Source organism: Pteronotus mesoamericanus, unplaced genomic scaffold, assembly GCF_021234165.1.
Source record: "Pteronotus mesoamericanus isolate MK-2021 breed Mesoamerican mustached bat unplaced genomic scaffold, CSHL_Meso_final scaffold_21, whole genome shotgun sequence".
Classification (NCBI taxonomy): Eukaryota; Metazoa; Chordata; class Mammalia; order Chiroptera; family Mormoopidae; genus Pteronotus; species Pteronotus mesoamericanus.
The window spans coordinates 13190171-13216039 of NW_026555310.1; the positions used below are offsets into that span (position 1 = coordinate 13190171).

Consider the following 25869-nt stretch of genomic DNA (forward strand, 5'->3'; position numbering starts at 1 on the left):
CCACTCTTCCGGGCTTTCTGCCTCCAGCCTGGGACGTAGGGATTTGGGCTCCAGCGGTTTTTGCAGATTGTGTGTCCCTTTCCTAAAATCTGGGAAGCCAAGATTTTCTGCCAGCAAGTGGGCACTTTCGGTTGCCCAACGAATATAAATTTCAAACAGGTTTATCTCTCGTTCTTTGCGTCAGTCTCCCTGTAAATAAAGCAGCCCAACTACTATAGTGCAGGTTTTGAGGAAGTGGGCTGACTAAAAAAGCTAAACTGATAATTGCAACAGGAGAGAGAGAAGTTGCAAATTATAATTCACTCTGTCGTTGGCATACTTTGATATCTCTTCTTGGAAAACTCTTTTCTCACTTGTCCACGTTTGCCCCAGATTGTTTTTAATGCCCTCAAATCCTTCCTTTCTTTCTTTACTAAAACTTGCCTTAAAGAAATCTAATAAACACGGGGAATCTTCCATTTAAAAAAGCCTTGGAGCTTAAAATGCTGTCAGCACAGTGTTATTTGATTTTGTATTTTCACAAGACAGAGTTGAAAGCCAAAGGAATTGTTTTTATTTATTTATTTATTTATTTATTTATTTTTTAGGGAGGAGTGAATTCAAGTAACAACCCGTACAGGTGTTACTTAGCTATGGGGGGGGGGGATATATATATGTGTGTATGTGTGTGTGTGTTTGTGTGTGTATATATATATAGAGAGAGAGAGAGTGTGTGATTCTTCTTACTGCTGACCTCAAACTGTGGAAACTACAGTGCTGACACTGAGAGCTAAACATTAAGCTCTTGTCTTACTGTGTGTGGCCACTGTTTAAAGTGCTTCCACAGATTTCTTTCTGTCAATTGAAGAGGTGAACCTGTATGGAAAACTCTTTTTAGACATTAATTTCTAGGCCCGCCCTCCCTCCCTCGCTTCCTTCCTTCCTTCCTTCCTTCCTTCCTTCCTTCCTTCCTTCCTTCCTTCCTTTTTCCCTCCCTCCCTCCTTCCCTCTCTGAAGCTGGGTTCAGATGCTAGAGGAAGGTTATTAATATATACAGATAATGCATAGTCAAAAGTCCTACATTAACAGGATTTTTCAGAGTTCCTATCCTCTGCTAAACGTCCTACAAAGTCTGAATGCTATATGGCCCATACATGGAATGGATGTAAATATGTTGTAAGTTAAATCTGAATTTCCCATAAGCTCTTAGGGTGTTTATACCTTTAGAGAAATTACACCTTAGCTTAACTTTCTGCTGGAAAGGTCAACATTTAACCATTCTAGGGGGTGGTACTGGTGGTTATTTTCCTGGGTGCTTGTTTGCATGAGTGTGGCGGGAATCCTGGAGTCTATTGGCTATAAGGCAGTTTGTTTCAACTTGGTACCTCAGACCCTGGAAATGTCCTTGTTCCAGCCTTTTTTCATACCACAAATTTGGTGTCTTGTCTTTAATTTTCAAATTTTCAAATAGAAAAATAAAGTTCCGAAAGAGACCATAGTACTTATTTTACTTATATTGTTAAGAATTGAATCTTGTAATCATAGATGTGGTATTCTTTGGGCTTTGGCATAAGAGACCTGGTTACAAATTCTAGCTTTGTGACTTATGTTGTTACTTGGAACAAGGTCTTACCTACTTTAAGTGTCCTCAACTCTAAAATGAGGATAATTATGGAATTTATCTTATACAGAGTGCTGTCAGAGTTTAATAAAATGATGTCTGAAAAATGCTTGTGCAACATATGTCACATAGAAAGTGTTAAAAAATGTTATTATTATGATACTAGCAGTAGTATTTATTGAATAAAGGTATTATATGATTCAGTTATGAGATTCTATAAATAGTCTTTCTCTTTTGAACTTCAAAAAAATTGGCTAAAGAAGACAAGGATGGAAGCAGCCTTGAGATACCTGTACCCTCTTTCTCTTTTTTCTTTGATGTGCATAAAGAGCTTCTAGCCTAGAATGCTTGTGGGTATTGCACTTAGCAGCAAGGCACAACTGTAGGCCCCTCAGCCTTACAATGGGCAAGCAGAGCAAAAAATTCCCTTGCCTTTTTAATTAGAGCCCTCTGGTAATTTGCTGACATTAAACAAGCAACTTAGAAATAGAAACCCTTCTGATAACCTCTGTTCACTGTGCCCAAAGACTTTAAAAACTTTATGTTTTCATCTTTGTGGGGGAGGTAAGAAAATCAACAGTTGAAGCTTGAAGCTAAATATAATTCCTGGAAATCATTTAGTCTGTTTACTGACCAAATGTTTGTCTTTTATATGTCTAGCATTATTATGCCTTGCTCCGTGAGAAATGCAAGAGTAGTTCTCTGAAAATGTAAAATCTGGTTGGGAAATGAATATGACATAACATGAAAATATAGGGCTAGAGCCAAAGAAGAAGTGCATGCACAGCGAGGAAACAGATCATCGTGGACCAGGGTGTTTGGAATATACTTCAAAGAGGAAATCGGGCTGAGGGGGGACAGCACCGGACAGGATGGACATGGTTTGCATTAGAGAAGGGACTGTGCACATAGAGGTTATGTAGTGGCTACAAAATTGGTGTGTTAGGATGGCAAATATACGTTTCTTGCTGGATTTGTGACATTCCTTCTACCCATTATTTATCTCTTGGATTCATTTTTCTTTATTATATTAATTATAGTTTTTTAAGTTAATTGGGTTACCTAATTAAAATGTATATAGCTGATATGATACAGCCTTAGAAACAGAAAATGGTATCTATAATATTCCCATTTTATTCTGAAAACAGATTAGTTAGAATGAGATAAAAACCAGTGTGAAAAATAACATATCATAATCACCCGTTTTCCCTGGGACTTTAGTTACACTGTTTCTAACACATGTTTTTGATGACTTTTGTCATTTTCTCTGATTGAGAAGTTAGCAATAACAAAATCAGTGAGAGAACTCTGTATTTGTAGACTTTGTAGGTTAGCTATCATATGTAAATCCTTTCACAGCAATGTTAATAAAACAAATTTTAAACACTAATATCTAAGGAAGAGTACAAAGTGGGAATTTATTGAGCATCTCTTTTGTACTAGACATTCTAAAAAGTCCTTCTTGGCCTGGCCATAACTCTTTTGTCTAATTTCTAGGTACTCCTCACATGTGTTCTGTGACTGAACATATTTAACAAATATGTGCTTAATATGTGCTAAAACTTGTCCCAGATAAATGTGGCTCCAAAACACAAGTAAGAGGTACAGTTCCGAGAGAATTTGGTAAATCAGATTCTTTCTACCTTGTTGACCATGCACATCATGCTCTCTCTGCCCTGAATATTCCTTCCTCCCTGCTCCTCCTTTTCTTGATTAGCTTGTGCTCTTTCAAGACTCAGGTCAAATATCATGACTCTTATGAGTCTTCATGCTGGATTTTGCTGTTTTCCCAAAGCAGCTGGATGTAGCAGTATCAGAGTGTTGGGGAGAAAAAATTTTCCTCTACACATCAACCTACTCCTGCCTGGTTTACTTGGTTTTCAGGGCTTCTACCAAGTCTGCTGTTTCTTAAAATTAACTAGCCTAAAATAATCAGTATCCCCCCCAAAAGGCATATTTTGGGGTGACAAACTTATCTTCACTTCAATAATTGTATTATAATTCTTAGTCGTTGTATTCTCCTTGAGGACAAGTTTTCTCTCTTTTGTGTTCGTGTTGTTGGGGTAAGAACATCCAAACCTGTAGGGAATTTTTATAAGAATTTATTTGAGCCAAACAGAGGATATACCTGGAAGCAAGAACTCAACAGAATGAGGAAAATGTCTCTCTGAATGACATTTTGCGGTTTCTTTTATGCATTTGGAATCAAGGAGGGGGCATAAGGAAGATTACAGGAAGATGGCAGAAAGCAAGGTGGGGATTGAGTTACAGGAGAGTTAAGATTATGTGCTCTGTTGAGGGTGATTATACTTCCTAGGGGTCTGAAGAAGCCATTTTAAGGGTGTGTTAACCTAGATGCTGGGAAACAATGGATGGGGCTCATTTAAGGAGAAGAGAAACATTTTAGTTTTAAACCTAATTTAGAGAATTTATATTTATGCTTGGGCATGGCTACCCACCATGACTTACCCAGTTAGAAATTCATGATTAGTCCCTCTGTGAGGTTACTTTCTATCACTGGACATGTCAAGTTTTATTACAGAACCCTTTTTTCACTCCCAGTACAGTATATTACAAGCTTGGCACAGAATATGTAGTCAATAAACACGGGATGCTGTGATTCTCGGAATGCATCATTCTCGTGTGGGGAAGGCACTGTGCCTGTTAAAAGACAGATTCTTAGGCCACCACACCAGATTTATTGAGTCAAAAACAAAATCTCTAGGTTCACCACATACTGGTTATTTACATTAAACTTTTTAATCAACTAGTTTGAGGAGGAAATGACTCTGTGACCATAGTCACTTGATCTCGATTAGCAATACCTGTCCTACTAAAGTGTTAAGATGATACTTTTTAGTGGTATGCTGGAGCTGGTTTAAATGGGATTGAGACAGGAACTTGTGAGTCAGTTAAAGTGATTATTAAAAATTAATATGTAAACCTAAAATTTATTTATTTTTATTTTTTAAAATGTATTATGTTATTGTTCAAATACAGTTGTTTCCACTTTCCCACCACCAATGTAAACCTAAAATGTAATATATTACGTTTTAAGAGAAAATTGAGACATGCTCAACAGTTATTACTTTTAATTATTCTACTAGAATCTATGCTTTATCTTTTTAATCTGTGTGGTGAAAATATGCAGTTGTGTGTTACTGTTCATCTGTTTTCAACCCATGTTTGGTGATATCACATTGGTGGCTTGAAGTTGGCCATGGTGGGAATATTTACACATGGAAAACCACAACCACTGCAACTCAGGGCTTGGTTATTGTTTTGTTATTGTCAGCATTTAAGACATTCTGTGACAATCAATTAACCTTATGGAATTTACATATATGTATATTACTATTATTTGTAAATTGTAAACTTTTATAATAAATTATGTAAACACACACACACACACATACATGCGTTTACCTTGTTCTTGGAGACCCTATTGTTAAATATATACTTACTTTCACATCATTGTTTGTAGGCCTTTGGTAAAAGATAAAGCATTATACAAAGGAAAGAAATTGTTGCTGTTAGACTGTCACTATTAGAAATGATAGTGTCAAGTTCAGCACTGTCCCTGTTCTTGTTTCTCTGCAGGGATAATTGGGGTTGTGTGGTTTTCATAATCAATGAAAGGTTGTGACAGCCTGCAAGCATATTGTGGATGAAAGAGGAACACGTTGGAAATTTCGTACGCTTTTTCCTTTCTTCTTCTTCTCCTTTTCATGTGGTCCTCTCCACATCTTCTTTACTCTCGTGCTTCAAAGACTTTGTTTCTTTATCCACTGGTGACATATACCTTGCCACCACACAGTTCACAGTTATGTATCACAGTTCCAGTTACACTTAGTGATTAACTGACATGCGGGAAAGCAAATCCCGACTCCAAGGGAGAGAATCTGATGAGTCCAGTGGGAACGGGCCCAGCTGGAGGCAGGTGCCTGTGCTGTTCTCATTGTCTGCGGTGAAAGAGAGCCCAAGTGCTGGCTCTACCCCAGTCCACGCTGGTTTATCCCTTAGACACACTACCCTTCTTTAGTCAGACATTTTGAAGTTAGTTTGTAAATAAGTTTTCAGATGATGTTGTGAGCTGAATAATTCTGTTACTGTAAGCTAGGGAAATTAGAATTCTTGTCCATCTGTTAAGAAGGCATATGGCAGGTTACCTGAGGGTCAAGGTGTGGCATGCCCATAACATCTCGTTCTTCTGGTTCTGCAGTTCTGAGGTCTTGTTAAAGAATGCAGTCATCCCACAGTGCTTTTGGGGGCCATATTTGTTTTGTTCGTTTCTGTTTTTGGCATCAAAGTTTTAGGAAAATTTGTCCTAGGGGTATTTCTGGACAGTGATTTTGAAATCACAGTGTGGGAGTTGTCAGGTATATCTTAGGAGAGAAAAGGCTTACTATGTTGTGCCACCAGTATTTTGGTTTACTCTGCATTTGTTAGCATGTGGGACCTGGAGTGTTCAAAAAGAACCCTGAGATGTGGAGAATGGAAGTCTAGAAGCAATTCACAAAGCAAGGCCTCCCCAGAATAGGGTGTTAACGGCTGTGCTGTTTTAGTTACATTATTTGTGGCAGAAGAAGCCTGCATTCCCTGTTTGAGTTTACTCAAGGCCAGGAAGAAAAACAGTTTCTATCAAAGGGGTTTTATTCAGTTGTTAGCCTGCTTTATACTAGTAACATTTGCTTATGAGTGCCAGTTTTGTTTGCCTCGAAGGACATAGGTGTGGAACTAGACCAGCCCTGCCACTACTAGCTGTGAAACCTTGGAAAGTGACTTAATCTCTCGGTTTCTCAATTTCCTCACCTGTAAAGTGGGGAGAATAGGAGCCCCTACCTCTTATATTTGTTTTGAAGGTTAAATAAGGTAATACATCTACATGAGTTAAAACACTGCATGTCACATTAGGTAAGTATTCAGTAATTTGAAATGGATTTAAACCTGCTATTCCATCATACTATGAGCATTTAGTTCATTTCTCCCATTTGTAACATAAGATTTATAGTCCCTCTCTCTTCCTCATGTGTGTATATGACGAGGTCTGTCCAGAAGGTATCCAGCCATGTAATATGAAAAATAGAGACATTTATTGAAGAAGATACAAGAAACATTGTGCATAGGACAATGACACCTCAGTCCCCTTCAAAGTAGGCACCTTGAGACCTCACACAGTTCTCCCAGTTGCCATCACTTGCCCTGTTGTATTTTCCTGAATCTCATCGATGGTCTGAAATCTCTTTCCTTTCAAAAGTAATTTTGGGAAAAACCAGAAGTCGCAAGGTGCCAAATCTGGGCTGTAGGGGCCTGAGTCACCTGGGTGATTTGATGTTTTGCCAAAAAACTCTGCACAGGACATGATACATGAGCAGGCACATTGTTGTGATGAAGCTGCCAGTCGCCAGGTGCCCATAGCTGTGGCCTCCTGAGTCATCTGAATAATTTCTGTGGAGGACTGTTTAAGCTTAATGCAAAATTTGATGCAGATTCATTGCTCTGCTCGTTCAGTCATTTTGAATGCTACAGCCACACAGTACACATGCTCACTCAACGGTGTCCACTCCCCCGAATGACTAGTGCAGCGAAGTCGTCATTGTTTGCGCATGCACATTCCAGTCGACTCCTTCACTGCCAGGTTACATCGATGTTGCACGAACCAGTCTTCTTACATAAACAATGGCTGGACTTTTTCTGGACAGATTTCATATGTTTGCATACATTGTACAATGAAATCATACTATATTCTATACAATTTATCTTCTTTACTTTTCTGTTAATATTATATCATGTAGATGTTGCTGTCATTAGTTTTTGAAAATGGAATCTTCCGTGACTATGTAATAGCCTATTATATTGGTATAATATATTTATTTAACTTGTCTCTTATTTTCTAAAATTTATTTCAAATAGTGAATATTCAAAATAATACTACGGATGAGCATTCTTATTCAACAATACTTGACAACTCCTATGATTCCCATTCCCCCCCAAACTGGGTATAGTTTTCTAGAGCTAAAGTAATTAATAAGCTATCTTCTCAAGGGGATTCTAATACCTACTTTTGGTTATTTCTCCCCTACTCCTCTTTAAGCAGAGTCAAGTCTAAACTATTGGCTACACCTTTCTAAATACTTTTATTCCTATGAGACACTTGCATGTAAAGATTAATGAGAATTTAGGGCAGCAGAGTGTAGCAGCAAGAAAATGGAATTAGAAGTCAGACAGATAGATGTCTTTAAGTCCCTTTTTTATCCCTTTTTGGATTGTTATTTTGGGGAACTTACTTCAACTTTTGGAATTTTATTTTCTAGTCAGTAATATGGAAATGATTAAAAAAACAAATTTATAAGATTATTGGAGAAGTGAATGAAATAAAGTTTATAAAGTGCTCAGTACCATGCCTATGAAAAGAAAAGCACTTAATAGCTGTTAGCCTTATCTCATTTTTTGGGGGTTGTATTGCTGTGTGGCAAATAGCAACACAGAAGAGAGGGTACCTGTACTTTAGGAAAATTTATGGTCAATTTGCAGAGTCATAGAAACATGAACTGCTAGGTGACAATTTTAAAGCTGCATGTTGAAGACCGTATGGCATAGCCCAGACTGAATACAATCTAAATGCAGAGGGGGAATAGAACAAAACAATGGCCAGGGAGCGTAGATTAGAAAATACACTACTCAAGTTCTACAGATTCCACTCCATGGCTCCCCCACACCCTCCCACACAGACCTGTGGACTTAAATGGGATTTGACAGACAGGAGGCCTTGTTTAACAACAAAGTTTCGGAATGAAAGCACATTCTGGCACATTCTTACATGTGATCAATAAAAGCTACGGGCTGACATTTAGATTGTTCTTTCCTGTTGGACATACGATAAAAGAGATATTGAAGTAGATGACAACACAGGACAAAGGAGAACAAGAATTTATTGCCAATAGAAAAATAGGGTGGGTTTAAAAGTTGCCTTGCTGCAAATGATCAATATTCTCCTTTTTATTTTTAACCTTATGACAACCATCAATGTTAATGCCTCATCAGCCGGGGACATTAGCTATCAGGAATTCTTTTTCAAATTGTGAGATATTTTGTCAAGTTTATTCTGTAAAGAGTAATACTCTAAACCCCCTGAGGGAATTATCATTTATCTTCCAGAAACTCTGAAGAAACAAAATATCATTGATACTCCCTAGGAAATAAAGAAACAAAATATCATTGATACTCCCTAGGAAATATTTTTATTTATCAGACAGTAAAGCTATTCAAATATAAAAGCTGTACTAATAAGGCCAAGAAACATGAGACTTTTGGACATTTGCTATATATTTTATTTAAATTAATGTCAAAGCCTAAATCTATGTGAAACAGTGTATAAAGCACTTATGCTGATTCACTCATCCTTCCAATAATTCTGTAAAACAGATGATGTCCTGTTTTACAGTTGAAAAGATTGGAATTCAGAGACAGTGTAAGTAATTTGGCCTAAGTCTTACATCTAGGAGGTAGCAAGGTTCAGCTCCTAATCCTTAGACCCAATATATCTGGCTTTAAGACGCAGGCTGCTGACAACTAGCCATATTCTGTTACCCTTCTATAAGTTATTTTAGACTTCAAGACTGGGGCTCATTCCTATCAGTATCCAGGTATTGGTGACTGAAGAGAAATTACAAAGCGGGGAGACACAGTTATAATAGATACTAATATTAACCCTAGGGAGAACATGAAACTTTTTGGTGATATTTGTCCCCAATTGGTGAGAGCTGTGAATAGAACAATTCAGATGAGTGGCGTAAATGTTAACCATTTGATGTTTAGTTTCCAAGTATTGATTCTTATCTTTTTTTCTGCTGCTGAGTTACCTAATGAAGTTGTGGGAAATTAAGTAATGAGAGGACTATTTAACTAGAAATCAGCAGGCAGGATAAGATGAAAGCTAAATGCAGGAGAAAGGTAATGGACTGGGCAAATGCAAAAATTGAGGAAATTAATTGAATTAACTCTGTGACATAGATATTTGTCGTTGGAGTTGAAAATGGGTCTCAAGCTCTATTATTTCAATCCACTGTTTTCTTAATAATGAGGCAGTCACCATTCAACTTGCTAGTTTTTTAATAATAAATTCCAGGATTTCCTTTCAAATATGTTCAAAGATGTTCATATGACAAATATGTTCTTCAGAATCCCAATATAAATAATTACTTAGATATTGAAAATGGCACTACAGTATTCTTTGTGGATTGTGACATGAATTTGTAAAAGACAAACTTCCTACTTTGTTAATTAGCTTCTCTCTATCTATATATATGCATATATATGTATGTATATATATGTACAACAAATGACATATAAAACAAATGACATTAATTTTATTAAAAACAACCACAAATGTCAGAGAGTGTAATATGAACCAGATATGATTACAATTGCTACAACTGGTTGAAACCAGCACATTTCTCAGCATTACTTAGCATAATAATGTTTTTAAAATCATTTTGAGAAATTTGTTTCTCAGTGCCTACAGATCCTTATTATTGCATCATCTCAATGTGTATAATTCTGGGAGCATTTCTACAAATACCTTTTTTTTAAAATCTAACTGTACTCCTGTAAAGGCAATATCACATTATTTGTGGTTTTCTCCATAACCGAAAGCCCAATCATTCTTCTTTGATGCCTTCAATAGGTTTTTATGTTTCCTGACTGTAAAAGCAAAGACTATGAGAGAGCTAGTGGAGAGAAAGCAAATGAATAAGGCTAAGTGATATCTGAGAACTATACAGAGCAACAACTTTATTTGCAAATCTCATTTAAATGAGCTATTTTAGATATTGCATACTATCTGACTTATTTTGATATCTCAACTTTCTTTTGTTTAATTTTTAATTTTTATTTTTTATTGTTGTGCCATAATTACAGTCGTCCCCATTACTCACTCCTGCCCTACTCACCCCCACCTCCCACGTCAATCCTCCCCCCATTGTCTTTGTCCCTGGGTCCTTTATACATCTTCTCTGACTAAACCTTTCCCCTTCTTTGCCTGGTTTTGCCCCTCATCCCCCCTCCTCTCCTCTGGCCACTGTCAGTTTGTTCTTTATTTCAATGTCTCTGGTTCTATTTTGCTTGCTTGTATTGTTGGTTAGGTTCCACTTATAGGTGAGACCATACGGTATTTGTCTTTCGCCCCCTGGCTTATTTCACTCAGCATAATGCTCTCCAGTTCCATCCATGCTCTCACAAAGGGTAGGAGTTCCTTTTTCCTTTCTGCTGTGTAGTATTCCATCAATGTTCAAATTAATTGTAGAAGCAGCAATATTAAAAACTTGATTGTGATTGATTTTTTTATGCCAGTTGTCTCATCAAAAGTTTTGTAGGTTTTGGGAAAAGGATACATAGTATTAAGTTGCTAGTGAATATTTGTCTTAATTGGTAATTTAAATTAGTGAATTTAAAAACTATTTTTGAAAAGAAGTTTGAAGTGTACTAGCTGAAAGATGGTTGATTTTTTTTCAACTCAAGGTTTATCTCTCATAATTTCAATTAAATGGTTTCACATTCTTTGTTCCAGTTTTATCATTTTGTCATTCTAATGGCAAGTATTTGACTTCCTGCTTCCTTATGAAACATGCCAGTGAAGCGCAGTGCCAACCCCGAGGTTTTGTTCTGTTTCTGACACTGACTCTGACCTTGACAACCCCTTTGCTTCTCTGGGCGTTCCTGGGGAAGGCTGCGTCTCTGGTCCAGGTGACCTGAAGTGTTCCTTACAGCTTGCTGGAAGCAGAACCTTGAAATAAATTGTAAAAATGTTCTGGTTAAGGAAAATTTGTGATTGTCAATACACGTATGAGGACTCAGGACCTCATTCTAGTATGTGAATTTTTTAAGGGGATATTAAGGTAGATTCTTTCTATTGCCAACCACTTTCCACTTGAAAGTTCTCATTTCATCTAATATTCTCCCAAAGGGGTGTCAGTTATGTTCTGCTGTTGCTATTCAAGTTTTTCTTCTCATGAAGGATCTATAGCTAGCTAGCTTTCTTCACATGAAAATAAATGTTTGATATTACTAGGTATCTGTGCCTTGCCATTTGCTTTTGTAATGTTACCTTTTTTTTTTTCTCCCCACCATTTATATTTCTGTGGCCTAGACTTTGTAATGGAGATGGCAGATGGGCTCAATCCTGTGTTAAGTGATTAGTTGTTACTAAGTGCTGGCTGCCTGAGGTAGTACCTGGAAGAATTCTTAAGGGACTCCTGAGTGTGGGAAAGAGTGTTACAATTGACTTTTGAAATAAAGTAAACCAACATTATGTGACACGTGTGCTGTTAATTTTACATTAATTACTATGTAATACTATGTTATAATCTTTAATTTACTTACAGTGACTGATGAGTCACTATGCCTCCAAACTGTTGCTTCCTTTCCATTCTGCCTGCCATCATTCTTACTGAGGAAGTTGTTTCTTTTCCCCAGACTACTAGAATATTCTCTGTGACTTCAGAATTCACTTCTTTGATCTGTCCTTCATTTGTTGCGTAGTTAGCTCACTACACAAAGGTTGAATTGTGTGATTTTCCTTTGGCAGAAACTTTCAGCATTTCCCCTTATCAGGGTGTTCAGTAATATGATGTCCAGGGTCTTTCCTCATTCTGCTTGGACAGCCTCTCCAGTCTCCGGTCAGACGTGGACTCTAGACCAAGGGGAGTACTTCGCTCACCTCCAAATCTCTAGTGTGGACTCTCGCTTTCCACCATTGTTGATGCTTTCTTAAACTGGAATTAATTGTTTCTTTTTTGAGCTCTCACACCACAATTCTTGTACTTTTATTCTACTCTGTTTATAATTATTTAGCTTTTTGCATGTCTGTCTCTGTCTCCCCTACCAACTCTAAGAGGGCATATTTGTTTTATCATTAATTTTCACAAAACTTTACTGTGTGCTTTGCACATAGGTTTTCAATAAGTGTTTGCTGCCCGAGGGACAGATTGGAAGAATGGATCTGTATATTCCTAAATGTGTACATTCGTGTTTATGTCTATACCCTTAAAATAATAATTTATATAAACTATTAAAATTACTCCCTTTTCCAGTGCAATGTAATCAAACATTTTTATTAGTTTATAAACTAAGACTTAACTAAATTAGTTTATATAAAGTTTTATTAGAAGAAATGAGAAACAAATAAATAATTTCCAATGAACTTTGTCTCCAAGCAGAGCAAAGATAGTTTTAGAAGTAGACATTTAAGACTTTCTTATTAATGACCGACAACTTGCATATTTAATTTTGGACAAATAATATGCAGAGAGAGAGAGAGAAAAAAAAAGAAATAGAATTTGTATGTATGATATCCTAAGTAACATACTAAATAGGGACATAAGTGAACACATCTTTAGCTGAATGAAGATTTTTGTCTTGGGAAAAGATGTTTCTAATAAATTACTTGGTGAACTGAACTGATGAAGTGCGACAGGATGTGATGCTTCCATTTGTGCAAAACCAAGAGCAAGAAGAGCTATTTGGTGGCCTGGGCTCTTTAAGAAGCACTAGGTATTTATCTGCTAATGTGCTTCCCCTCTGTATTTGCTTCACCAATTTTAATTTTGTGCACAAAGTGGTAAAACAAAACTTTAGAAAAGCTTAAATTCAACTAAAAAATAAGGGTCAGAATGGGAAGATGGAAGAGGAAATGCTGCTTTCTGTACAAGAAAAAACAAAACAAAACCCAGAACTTGTTTTCATGTGCGCAAGTAAAAAATGACCATGTTTATTTAAGTTACTATCTATAACTCACATCATTTTTTATACTTGTCTGGTTATAAAAATTTGTTGGATTGCCTAAATAATTTCCTAAGTGCTTGTAACACAGCTGAAGTATCTAAGTGTTCAGTTGATTATGTTTAACCTAGAATGTTGTCCTGCCTGATTGCATCAGATCTTTCCAGAGACACTGACCTCAATAGTGGGTCTAACTATAAAATTAGAAAAAAAAAAAACAAAATTATAAAGCCACTTTGTTTCAGTGAGGACAATGAATGGATGAATTAGTTTACTACATGCTGCTGCCGCCAATGTTTTATAAACATTTCCAGCACACATAGAAAATGCTGTGATTTAAAAAATGAAATTATTATGTGCTTGTGTCACTTTCATTTTAGGGGCATGGTCTAAAGCAGCTATTCTAAATGAGGGTCATGATCATCAGAATTGCTTCAGAGATTTTTCAAACTGCATATGGGCAGTCCTGAAATTCCAGTGTGCTTCCCTACCAGGGAGTAAGTACGTGGTCCCCACCATTTTCTCTATGCCCCCAATAACCAAGTAGCCTTTCTGCCAGTTGAGTCTCACTCCCTGATTTTCTCCCTCTTTCACTCCTACGCTGTCTCTTTAACATGGCTGACCACTCTGCTTGTGATGGGTCCGGGCCTGTCTGACTCCAGCCGAGACCACAGCACAAGTTTATGGACCCTCCCAACCTCACATCTTGCCCTGGGCAACCTTCTCACTGCCATGAATCCTGTGCATGTTCAGAAAGGGAAAATACCATCATACTCTTGCTCTCTTGTTAAAAATCCTTTAATTGCCTGTGTACTAAGTCTGACCTGGCTTTTCAAGCCTCCTCTCTTTCTGTGGTCCCACCACCCTATTTCTCCCTGACTGTTCTCTCAAAGCTCCTTGCTAAACTAAGCTGTATCAGACTACTTGCATTTCCTGCGAGAATCATGATGCTCACACCTTGGTTCTTGTGGGAATAATTTTGCTTAATGTTGTTATCTTACTCGACAGCTTCTACTGATAGTTGAAGCATCACTCTCACTGTAAAGATTTTGCCTGATTCTTCAGATAGAATTGATTATCCCTCCTTTTATGTAATCTGTAATGAATTTACTAACATGTTCCATATTTTGCTGCACATATTTGTGTACAAATCTGTCCTGTTAATGGACTATAACTAATCTAGGGCCAGAGCCCATGTGTTCATATCACAGTCTGAACACCAAATCCTTTTTCTGTCACTTAGTAGCTTAGTGTTTGTTGAATAAATATTTGAAATTGTTAGGCAATTATTAAATTACAGATTCTCATAGGACAGGAACTGTATCTTGTTCACCTTTGTTTCTGCTTTGTATCTGATCCGATGTTTTACATATAGAAAGTGTTTAATTATTTATTTATTCAATGTATAGGTGATAGAAGGGAAGTTGAACATCTCAGAAATTTGAATATGACTAGAGGACGTAAACGCAGGAAAGAGTGTAATGTTCACTGACTTAGAAAAGAGTCAGTTGGATAAAGGCAGGATGAGGGAGACATGACTGAACAATTGTCTACGCCTAGTTCATTGTTATATTTTAGAATTTGTAGAACTACATGTACAACGGGCTCATAGTTGCTGAGGGTTTTTTTTTTTTTTTTTTGGACCTAGATGAGTATTTTGGAGTCAGGGACAAATTCCTGGTCTAATCATTTGTGACAAGGATACCAGATGCATACTGGAAGATTGTTTTGTCTCCCTGTTTCAGCTGGCTGGTCATTTATGCTTACAAACAAATTTCCTTTCCAGATTAATTCCTTCTGTTTAAATTCTGTTGTTGATTCTGCAAAGCTTAAATTGCTCTTAAGGATATTTGAATATTTCAGTGGCTAGTGATCCAAAGAAATACAGAAAATATTACTTAAAATATGGAGGACAAAACAAAACAAAACCCTACCAACCTAGCTTTACCTTTAGAGGCATATTTTTTTTCTCATTGGCATAGCCTGTGTACTGATTGATTAATCCTAAAGGGAGCTGAATCAAGACAACCCTGCTTATAGATAAAGATTGATCTAGAAGCAGTCTATTTATTGCTCAACAGCTAATAGAGAAACAGAAAACCTAGTAATATGACCAACATATTTTGGGAGTGGTGTTTAGAAAAATCTGAGCTGATGTCCAGGGCAGAGTAGTGTTAGCCTTCAGCTTTTCACTTTGGGGTAGACCTATCAGAGACATTAGCTCATAGTTTTTGGACAAGTGATTGCCACCTACAAATATTATGCATTAACTTTGGGAGAAGTAATAAATCCTGACAGACTGCTAATCTAGCTAATTGTTTAAAATATGTGCAAGCTCAGTGCCCACCCCCCCTGTTAGCAAGTTAGGTAAAAGTGGTTACTGCTTTTAGAGTAGGCAGGAGGAAGGATTGAGGAAAATGATGATATACAATCTCAAGTGTTGTAATGTAATTACTGTAATAGTGTAATATATTGAGGAGCAGAGCACAAGTTTAGAGATGGGAACATCTTGATTTAGACTGAAGTTCCTTAGAGTACCAACTGTACCAACTGTGAGAGTTCAGATTAAAAAAGTTAATCTCTCTGTGGTTTATAAATGAAGATAGAAATTCCTTCTAATGTAGTTGCTATGGGGAGTACATGCTGTGACATCATTATAAGGTATTTAGAAAGTTCCTTTCACTTAGCAAGGAACTCTTATTTTTATATAAGCATTCAACAGAAACAGCTCAAAAGCAGTGGACCCACATTATGAAGATAGTGAAGGCTCTCTAAAAAAAAATATTATGATTGTTGCAAAAGTGCTACATGCTCACTGTAAACACACACAAAGAAACAAGCCAGGCAGCATTGAAAACGACAAAGTAGGACACATCATCCCAAATTCAACCCCGTGGTGGATCATACCAACCAGATCTCTCTCTCTGCATTTATTTAGGCATATATAAAAAGCACGTATCATTTATATCCATTTTTTGATGACCAGACAAGGTGGACATAGTTTTTTCCCTTGAATATTCCTCTTCAGGTGTTCACCCCAGAACGTGGCTTCCTGTCTGCAAGCCCTGCGCTCCCTGCCTGGGGGGCAGGCACTGCAGTGCAGCCCTCTGAGCCATTGACCTCAGCTGCTACCCCAGGAAATCCCTCCTGCTTTTCTCTGCTGCATCCATAGAGCCCTCAGCTCATTGTTAAAATGTCAGTGTTGAGTGCCACTGGGAAGTCACAGTAATGCCCTTTTGCTGCAGGGCCTGCCCTGTGGCCTTGCTGCCTGCTGTCCCTGCAGCCCTGCCCATTGCCTCATGGTGCTGGTTCTGTTCTTGTTTAGTTCTTCCCATAAGGTCAGTTACGTTTCTGCCTCTGTCTTCCATGAAACATCTCCATATTTTCATCATACATTTCTTTAATGTCACCAGAATATTGCTGCATCTACCTTAAGATGCTGTCCCTAAAAGCACAGAGAGATGGAACTTGATTGAATTTGTAGAGCATATTGTGTGACTGTTTTGAGTCCCTGTTGGCAGAATTTGGTCCTTGACTTGCTTTCATGGTAACACAGGATATTGGAGTGAGGTTATAATGAAAGAGAGCTGCATAGCCCTCACATAGGTCAGTAATTGAAGACGACAGATAACTACCAAAAAGTATGAATTGGATAGGACAGTTAATAACTGTTGAAACCCAGAAAACTATTGACTCATATATTCATCATGTGTCCAATCACTTTACTGAATTATATTACTAATTTTGAAAGATTTTATTAGTTAATTCTCTTATTTTTTTTTCTAGGTACAAAATGAAGTCTTCTGCAAATAATAAATTTTTCTCTTTGTATTACTATCATTTTTATTTTGTATTTTATTCCCTAGAACTTCCAAAGTGATGCTGATGATGACATTACTTGCAGTTCATTTCATTTTGTTCTCAATAATATAGTTAGTCAACATAACAAATACAAAAATTAAAAGTAAAAATTAATTGAAATGTACAAAAATGCATAGGTGAATGCCTCAGGAGAATCATATACTATTCTCGTGACTTTGGCCACTTTATGTAACCTCTCTGCATTTTATTATCTCATCTGGAAAATGTATTCTGATGATAATTGCTACTTGCTAGGATTATGGTGAAGGTTAAATGAAATGATTATCTTAGAGTGCTGAGATTAGTGCCTGGTGCCTGGTCCACTAAATGAATATTAGGTGCAGAATTCGTGATACAGTTTCCCGTTGGGTGTAAAGGGACACAAAAAAGAAGCATCGGTTCTCCCTGCCCAGGGCACAGCAGTGGGGAGGGGGAAAGAGGTTCTCATTTCCTGGAAGGAATGGGTTTGATGAGGAAATTTCAGGGGCAGAGTCTGTATGATATGCCATATGGATAGAGGTGCTGCTGGAGATAAAGCCGGAGTCAGAATGTGGCAGACGTATTCAGTGCTGTATTATGGAGTTTGGAGTTTCTGAAGGTAATGGGTTTAAACAAGGGAGCCATTTGGTCAGGTTTTACTGTAAAGAACTTTTCTCTTGGATGCATCTTGGTGAATGAACTGGGAGATGGGATGCAGGAAGACCAGTCAAGAGCTCTAAGGTCTGGGAAGTAGTTGGCACTTGGAGTCAGAAGCCACAGTAGGGGATGGGTTAAGGCAGAGGGAGAGAGAAAAGAGGATAATTTAGGGGTCCCCTTGGAAGACTGGTGGGTCAGACAGTGTTGCTGTATTAGTTTCCTGTGGTGGTTGTAACAAATTCTCCCAAATTTGTTGGCTTAAAACAATAGGACTTTATTCTCTGACAGTGCTGGAGGCCAGAAGTCTGAAATCAGTATCGCTTGGCTGAAACAAAAGTGTTGGGAGGGCCGTTCTTCCTCTGGAGACTCTGGTGGAGAATCCATCCATTCCTTGTCTTTACAGCTTTCGGGGGCTGCTAGAATGCTGTGGCTTGTGGCCATATCCCTTCAGTCTTCGAGGGCAGAGTCAAGAAATCTCATTCTACTCTGTTCACATTGACTCTTCCACTGTTTGTGTCAAATCTCCCTCTGTCGTTTTATAAGGATATATATAATTGCATGTAGAGCCCACTCAGATAATCCAGGATGATCTCATCTATCTTTTCAGGATCTGTTATTTGGTCATATCTGCAAAGGCCTTTTTCTGCCCTCAAAATAAAGTCATATTTATAGGTTCCAGGGATTAGGACCTGGTATGTTTGGGGTGGGGCGGGGCTGGGGGCGATTATTCTGCTGACCACAGATGCCATTTCACTGAGATAGGAAATAGAGGAGCTACAACATGGAGGAAAAGAGAGTGAGATTAGTTTTGTATGCATGTTTTAGATTTAAAAGAAGACCTATAATCTGTTCTCAGTCTCTTTTTATTCTGCTCAGTTTTGTTAACATAAATCTTATGTTTCTCTTCTTCAGCGGAAATCAAGGACTGGTCCTTTTTCTTTAATCTAACAATAGTTCAAACCTATGGCTTCCTCTATCTACTTTAGTTCAGGCAAACCAAAGCTCTGACATATCAGATTGGGGAAAAAAAAACACCTTGGTTTACTTTGAGGTAATTTTCAAGAACATCAGTCATAGGTGAATGCCTCAGAAGAATCGTAAAAGTTTTCATTGTTATCTTCGCTTCAAGTTTCTTTTAGTATCTAAACCAAATTCAACCCATGCAGAGGTTGAAACTGTTATTTTTATCCCTGGCTTTAATAACTAAAAAGTACTAATTGATAAATACTTTAAATAACTTCATTTCAGCAAAAACTGAGACTATCATAAAGTTTATTTTATTCTTAGTTTTTGTGGGGTAATATGTACCATGTATGGTGACGTTCTATTTGTATGCTCAGGTTATGAGAGGAAGCTGTTTAGCTGAATTTTAGTTTATTTGCACAACTTCAAGTCTGAATGTCTATCCATATTTTCTTGAAAGCCAGATAATCTTAAGTACTTTCCAATGACTCCATCCTTCAGAATTACTTTGTATCTTAGATTCTAGCTGACTTTGATTTTTCAGTAAGCTTCAGTTTCAAATACTTTATTTATTTCTTTTATCTTAAAGCTTTACTTTTAGCCTGTGTACAGTTTCTCCTTGCCAATGAATTTGTAGTTTCAGGAAAAATATTTCCTTAACTTTCCTTAAACGTGTATGCTGAGTTTCTAGAGGTAATGTTTATTTAGTTAATAAAATAATGAATAAATGAGGGGATTAAGTTTTGCATTCAGATCACTTCCAGATTTGATCAATTTCCTTTTAGTTGGTTAAAAAAAGCTTTTATTTTATTGCCTTTATAAAAAAAAACAACAACCCTGAAAATCACTTTGTGTGTATGTGTATTTAAAAATGTATACACACATACAGACCTCCTTCCCCACCCCCCCCACCCAGGGAACTGTCAAATTCCAATCCATAAAACAGTATAATACCCATAGTAAGGGCCCTGGGCATGGTGGCCCAGTGACGTGGGGCTTGGTTCCAATCCCAGAAAAGCAGTCACTCCAATATTTCCAGTTAATGGATTACTTATTAGGGCAAAGGCCTTCACCTTCTTCTTTTACTCATTTTTCTATGATAAAACATGTTGCCATATCTAAAGTGTAAAAAGTCGATACCTTTGCTTGGATACTGAAACCGTTCATTCATGCAGTAGGTGCATGCGGAGCCCTTGCTTATGTGCAAGCCTGTGGTGTGCTAGGTTCCACCGTGTCAAGTGCTGCTCGGTAAACTTACCTTGCAGGTAGTCAGCAGTCTTGAGACCACACTGAACAACATGTAAATAAGAGGGCCCTAATAATTTCCTAAATTTTGACTTAACCCCAAGTCATTTTGCTTATAGATACAGAACAGGTTTCAGGGAAGATTATGTGATGCAGAGATGTGGTTCTCTGTCGACACGTGGAAAGTTTATGCTGGGCAGTGTTTGTAAAACAATAAAGCATTGCTTGACTATTTAGTAGGTCATGTTTTGGTTTCTGTGGAAAATTAAATGGATAAATTTTTGTTTGGCTTTATTTGTAAGCTGTGTCTTTTTTCTTATTAAAAAGTAGGTAGAACAATTCCACCAGGTATAGCAGTAGACCCCTGGGTTACATACTGTCTAAGCTCTGTTGGCCACAAGGAGCAGTGCTTTTTCAGAATTCACTTCATATCTTCAATTTGAGGACTTATTCCATAAAACAAGTATATTGTAGATTTTGTTAAATTAGCACTTTAAAAGGTCACAAATAATATGATTGCCTTTAACCTGAAACTGTCAGGTTTAATATTCATAATACATAACAAATATATTTTCTTTTCCGAATTGTCTCTGTGTTAGGATAATGGTTTTTGCTTTTCTTTTAAAGTATTTTTAAGACCTTCAATATTTATCACACTAATAACAATATTTATTAGGTAATTTCATTTACTAAGTAGGAAAGAGAAGCAGACCTGCAACTTTAGTTTTAACTCACAGATCACATTTACCTTAATAGATCATGTTATATGCTCATTTTACATAAGAATTAGAACTTTTAATTTTCCACTAATAAAGTCATTATATATACATATAACAGAAAAGATAACAAGCTAGATACTTGTTTAGATTAATTGTATAGACATACCTATAAGTTGTTTTATTCTAATATTTTTTAAATCATTGAGATGAGTTAACCATTGTACCTATTTTTTTAATTTAATTGTATCTGAATCTATTTGAGTTTGTTTTTAGGTTATTTTTCCTTCTTCCTATAATAAACTGTTATTTTATACACCATCCAATATTACTATTTAGTTATTTCTGTGAGTTTGTTTTCCTGGTAAAATTTATGTTTTTGAAATAAGAAACCATGTCTTTAATATTTATTTTATCTTCACAAGTGTTTAGTTAGATCTCAGGCCTAGAGTATTTGCTTGAAAAATACTTGCAGAATTGCACTGAAGTCTGAAGAAAATTGCTACTTTTCAGGTAGGGGAAGACAAACCTGAGATGTTGTTTTAAGGGCTAACTGGCTGCTCTGTATGGGTCTTGGAACACCAACTGAGAATAAAAACTAGAATTGTCAAGAAAACTGTAATATTCATTGTTGGCCAGTTAGCATAGGTCTGTGCTAATAACTACATGAGAAACTCTTTTAAAATCAAAAGGTGACCTGAGCATGAAGCCAGAGCAGGCAGGGTTACTGGATGAGCTAGCTGACAGCTGTCGTCAAGGGAGGAGGGCTTGGTGCATCAGTCTCTGTCGTAAGGGACTGACCCTATGAGGGTTGAGTAGAAACTTGGGTATCAGGGAAGTCTTCTTCTGGATGGTCCTAGAAAGATATTACTAAATTCTTGCTTATCTACTCCTATTTCAAGCTTCCTACAAAATACACCTTTTGCATGAACCCAGCATTTATTTCTTCATGCAGATTAGAGTTGAATTGGTTGGGCCTTAGCCTTTTAGGTATGTGATTTCAATTGTAGTAATTTAAGTCCACAGTCCAGGCATACTTTAATTGGAATTTGAGGATGAGTGGGTACTAGAACTCAAGCAATTCACAGGTCATAATTTTGATTAGGTTATTTCTTCAGGTAAATTTTCTAATTCATTCAATGTATTTTTCCATAATTTCTTTTCAGGAATTTATTCTCTTCCTTGTATTGGCTGCATCCAGATCCAGATCTAACCAACTAGAAAGACACAGTCAGGATTTTTTACCTGATGAAGTTTACATCATGTTATAAAATTGTAGACATGCTAGCTTCAGCAAATGACACCCGGTGGAGGGAAGGAGCAGCCTTCCTATATAAAAGCTAATGCAGGCAGTGTGTGTGTGTGTGTGTGTGTGTGTGTGTGTGTGTGTGTGTGTGTGTGTGTGTGTGTGTGTGTGTGTATGCTATTTTTTGAAGTGCCTCCTATGGAAAACAAAAGTATTTTTCTATTAAGTACAGTTATGTTTGGCTTCCTGCCCTAGTTCATTTTATTTTTCTGTAGGCAGCATCTTCATGTTAATCCATGAACTAGAATTTACCAAGATTCACAGAAAAGTCAGTTGTTTCTTCCAGACTTCTCCAGACTGTGTGTGGCCTTTTGTAAAGAGCAGGGAAATCAGACTGAGAGGGAGCTGTCTGCAGTGGATTATCCTGTCCTAGGTTGTGTGCTCTTACTCATTTACTCAGTGGCTCTGAGCCTCAGCTCACTTCCTTTTTTTATAAAACGGCCTTCGCAGTAATGCCTGTCTCATTTACTTAGTGTGAATATGCTTTGTTTCTAATAGGATTTGGGAAGGTAAAAACATTGCATCCCTTTAAAAAGTCGAAACTGGATGATGTATTTTGATAATTGCTGGCATTTTGATATATATTAAACATATATTTATATATTATATAAATATAATAATTATTATATATGTAATATATTATATGTCATTATATATGTAATTTAAGAATACTTGCCCTTCCCAACTTTAAAAATTGCATATGTTTGAATAAGTAGTCTTTAGGAATTAAATCTAGTCAGAGATAATCAATTCTATTACCTTCATATGATCAAAGTATAGATGAAATTTGTCATCAGGCAGCAATGGGAAAATTAAACTGTAAATTTAAAGGACTAAATTATGAAGAGTTAATGGAGTTTTATTTCTTACCATATAAAAGATCTAAGACTTTTTGTTTCTTTGTTTTTGACTTTACCATTATGTGTTATGAATCCTATGGCCAGAAGAAACAATGTGACCAGTAAAGTCTGTGATTTAGAATATTTAACTTTTTGTTGATAGAAATTCATTACTTTATATTTGTGATTAAAATAAAAATATTTTAAAAATATGTGTGTAAGTTAGTTTTCCAGTCCTATCCACACTAATTTTTTTCACTGTTATCTCTCCTTGATATTTATGAAATGTGAAAGAAAGTTGAATTACATTTTTTAAGGACACTTAATTAGCAAAAGCTGGAGACAGGAAAGTCTGGAGAATTTCTTCATAAGTGGAGAACTACTTTTTGTAAATGTGTATCACAGTAATTTCTCAAATAAAAATGTTTTAATTTGCTGTTTACCAACCATTGCTGCAGTCACGGTGTCTGCTTAGAGGACAGAAAGGTTATTTTAATTTGATTTCTGACTAGTAGTCTTTGAATCTGATTTAATTCCAAATATAAATATGTCTGATATTATTTTCCCTTCTTCCTAGAATATTTCAAGACATAATCTCACTTTTTTTGTATGTGCTTCATTGTTCTGTTGATTATTTTTTTTCTAATTATTCTCAGTGTACAATGATTTAATGGAAGCAGTAATTCTGAGAATCTGAAATAAGATATCAGATTGATGTGAAAACAGAAGGCCTTTCAAATACCAAAGGCAGTACAGATAAGTGCACACGAGTAGTAGTTCTGGTGGAGGAATAAGACAGCTTAAAGGTGGTATTCTTATAAGTATTAAATATAGAAATTTAATTTAGCTATTATAAATTATTATCAATTAATGGAGGATTACTATAGAGTACAAATCTAACTTTTAGAACCTTTAAGTCTTCATTTTGGAGAGCCAGATTTTTCAGAAAAGGTTATAGCTTCAAATGATCGCTTTATAGAAAAAATTAGTTTTAGATAGATTTTTATAATAATTGACCACCTTATTAATCAGAGCATAATGAATTTAACTTTTTTACTACTCAGGGTTATTATGAGCATAAAGTATAGGGCTGCATTAACTATCTTTGAGTTAGAGAACATAGTCCAATACCAGCGAAATCCAGACTTTCCCAGTTTCTGATTTTCCATTTTTATTCTGTTGTGAAGGTGAATATATCTGTAAAAAAAGAATAAATAGGTGCTAAAAGGGCCCTGTGTACCTTTTAAATCTTTTCCTCTCCTGGGAAGAATCTTCAAGCAAGATCCATCTTAAATTCCCGAACCATCATAGCAACATAAAACTCCTCAGGGCTGATGCCATGCAACATTAATAGACAGCGCTTCACTGTTGCCTTCTAACCGTATGGACTAATGTGATCCTGTGCTGTGAATCCCAAACAATTTTGCAGTAGTAGCCACTGACAGTTCAATTCAGGACACATTTTTGAGTGTTTATATACTTGTTAATGAGGGGATAAAAGGAAACCTAGAACAGGTTTCTAGGTTTAATCTAGGCGATTTTAATCTTAGACTATGGAAAGGCTTGTTATCGGCTAACTGCAGTACAGGGCTGAACAAATACCCATCCCTGCTTCCAAAATTCCAGTGATGATTTTTGAATAAATACAGGCAGGTCTATGGTGAGTTTTTATTTATTTGTGTGTGTGTGTGTGTGTATGTGTGTGTAATACATATGTACTATATACAATATATACACATTTATACATATATATTTACATAAATATTTCGGCCTTATATTCATCTAACATTTTATGTTTTATTCAACAGAAATCTTCTTGACAGAGACACATTTTCTAAATCTGACCCAAGTAAGTATCCCTTTACTTTCTTTTGAAAGTCCACTTACTTTGCTTTCTGATTTTGCAAAAATTGTATGAAGCTCACAGTACTTGTTTAAATATTTGTTTTAAAGCCTAAAAAGAAAGAAGGGGAATGGTCTTAAGCCCTGCATGCTCATCTCTCTGGGTAGTACTCTGCCTAAAGAGAAGTTGCTTTGAGTTTTGAGAATACGGTGAAAGCGCAGAAGACCCCAATGTAGGATAGTTCACCTTTGAAACTGCAGCCTCATGGTATGGCCATATGGTAGAAATTAAAGTTGAAAAACAATTGTAATGGGCCATGATTTTAAGTGATTTGGTCAGAGAGTAATGCTTTTCCTTTTTTTTTTTTTTTTTTTTTTAAATAAAAGCCACATATAAGGCACATATAACTAAATGAAATATATAACATCTGGTATGAGCTGAAGTTTTGATTTTTAATTAGAGATTTTGAAAATTAGAGATAACTTGTAAAATAATAAAGGTAGTTTGAATTAGAAAACAGCAGAATTAATGTATAAACCAGTTAGTGTTTATAAGTCATGTAGTATTTAGAAGCTGAAGCCTGACAGCTCTTCCTCTCTACAGATGTGTGGAAAAAAAAAAAAAGGGTTTAACTACAAGGGAAAGGTTTTGTCAGATGTTAAAATTCTTTAGGTGCTCATTAGGAAATGGCATTATAATTTGTGGGTATTACAATTTCCTGTGGCTCATTTGGCAAGTGGATGGGACTTTATAAAAATTCCTTAATCTTGACCCCAAACCCTTCATCTCCCATTTGCTACTTTCCTTTATGGTTGACAGGATTTCCTACCTGTTTACAAATATAGGTGTATCTTGAAGGTATTGAGGTTTCAGTTTCAGACCACCACAATCAAACAAATATTGCAATAAAGAGAGCCACTTGGATTTTTGGGTTTCCCAGTACATATAAAAGTTATGTTTACGTTATACTGTAGTCTTCGAAGTGTGCAATAGCATTAAGTCTAAAAAATATACATACCTTAATTAAAAAATACTATTGCTAACAAACACTGGCCATCATCTGAGCTTTCATTGAGTAGTAA

General features: G+C 36.4%; 1 protein-coding gene across 1 annotated transcript in view; it reads left to right on the plus strand.

Moving 5' to 3' along the window:
• CPNE8 (copine 8) overlaps positions 1-25869 on the plus strand; it is a 177437-nt gene that overhangs the window by 1015 nt on the left and 150553 nt on the right. Inside the window, exon 2 of the mRNA XM_054591256.1 lies at positions 24753-24793. Within this exon, the coding sequence (XP_054447231.1) occupies positions 24753-24793 (41 nt within the window). The remainder of the gene's footprint in view (positions 1-24752; positions 24794-25869) is intronic.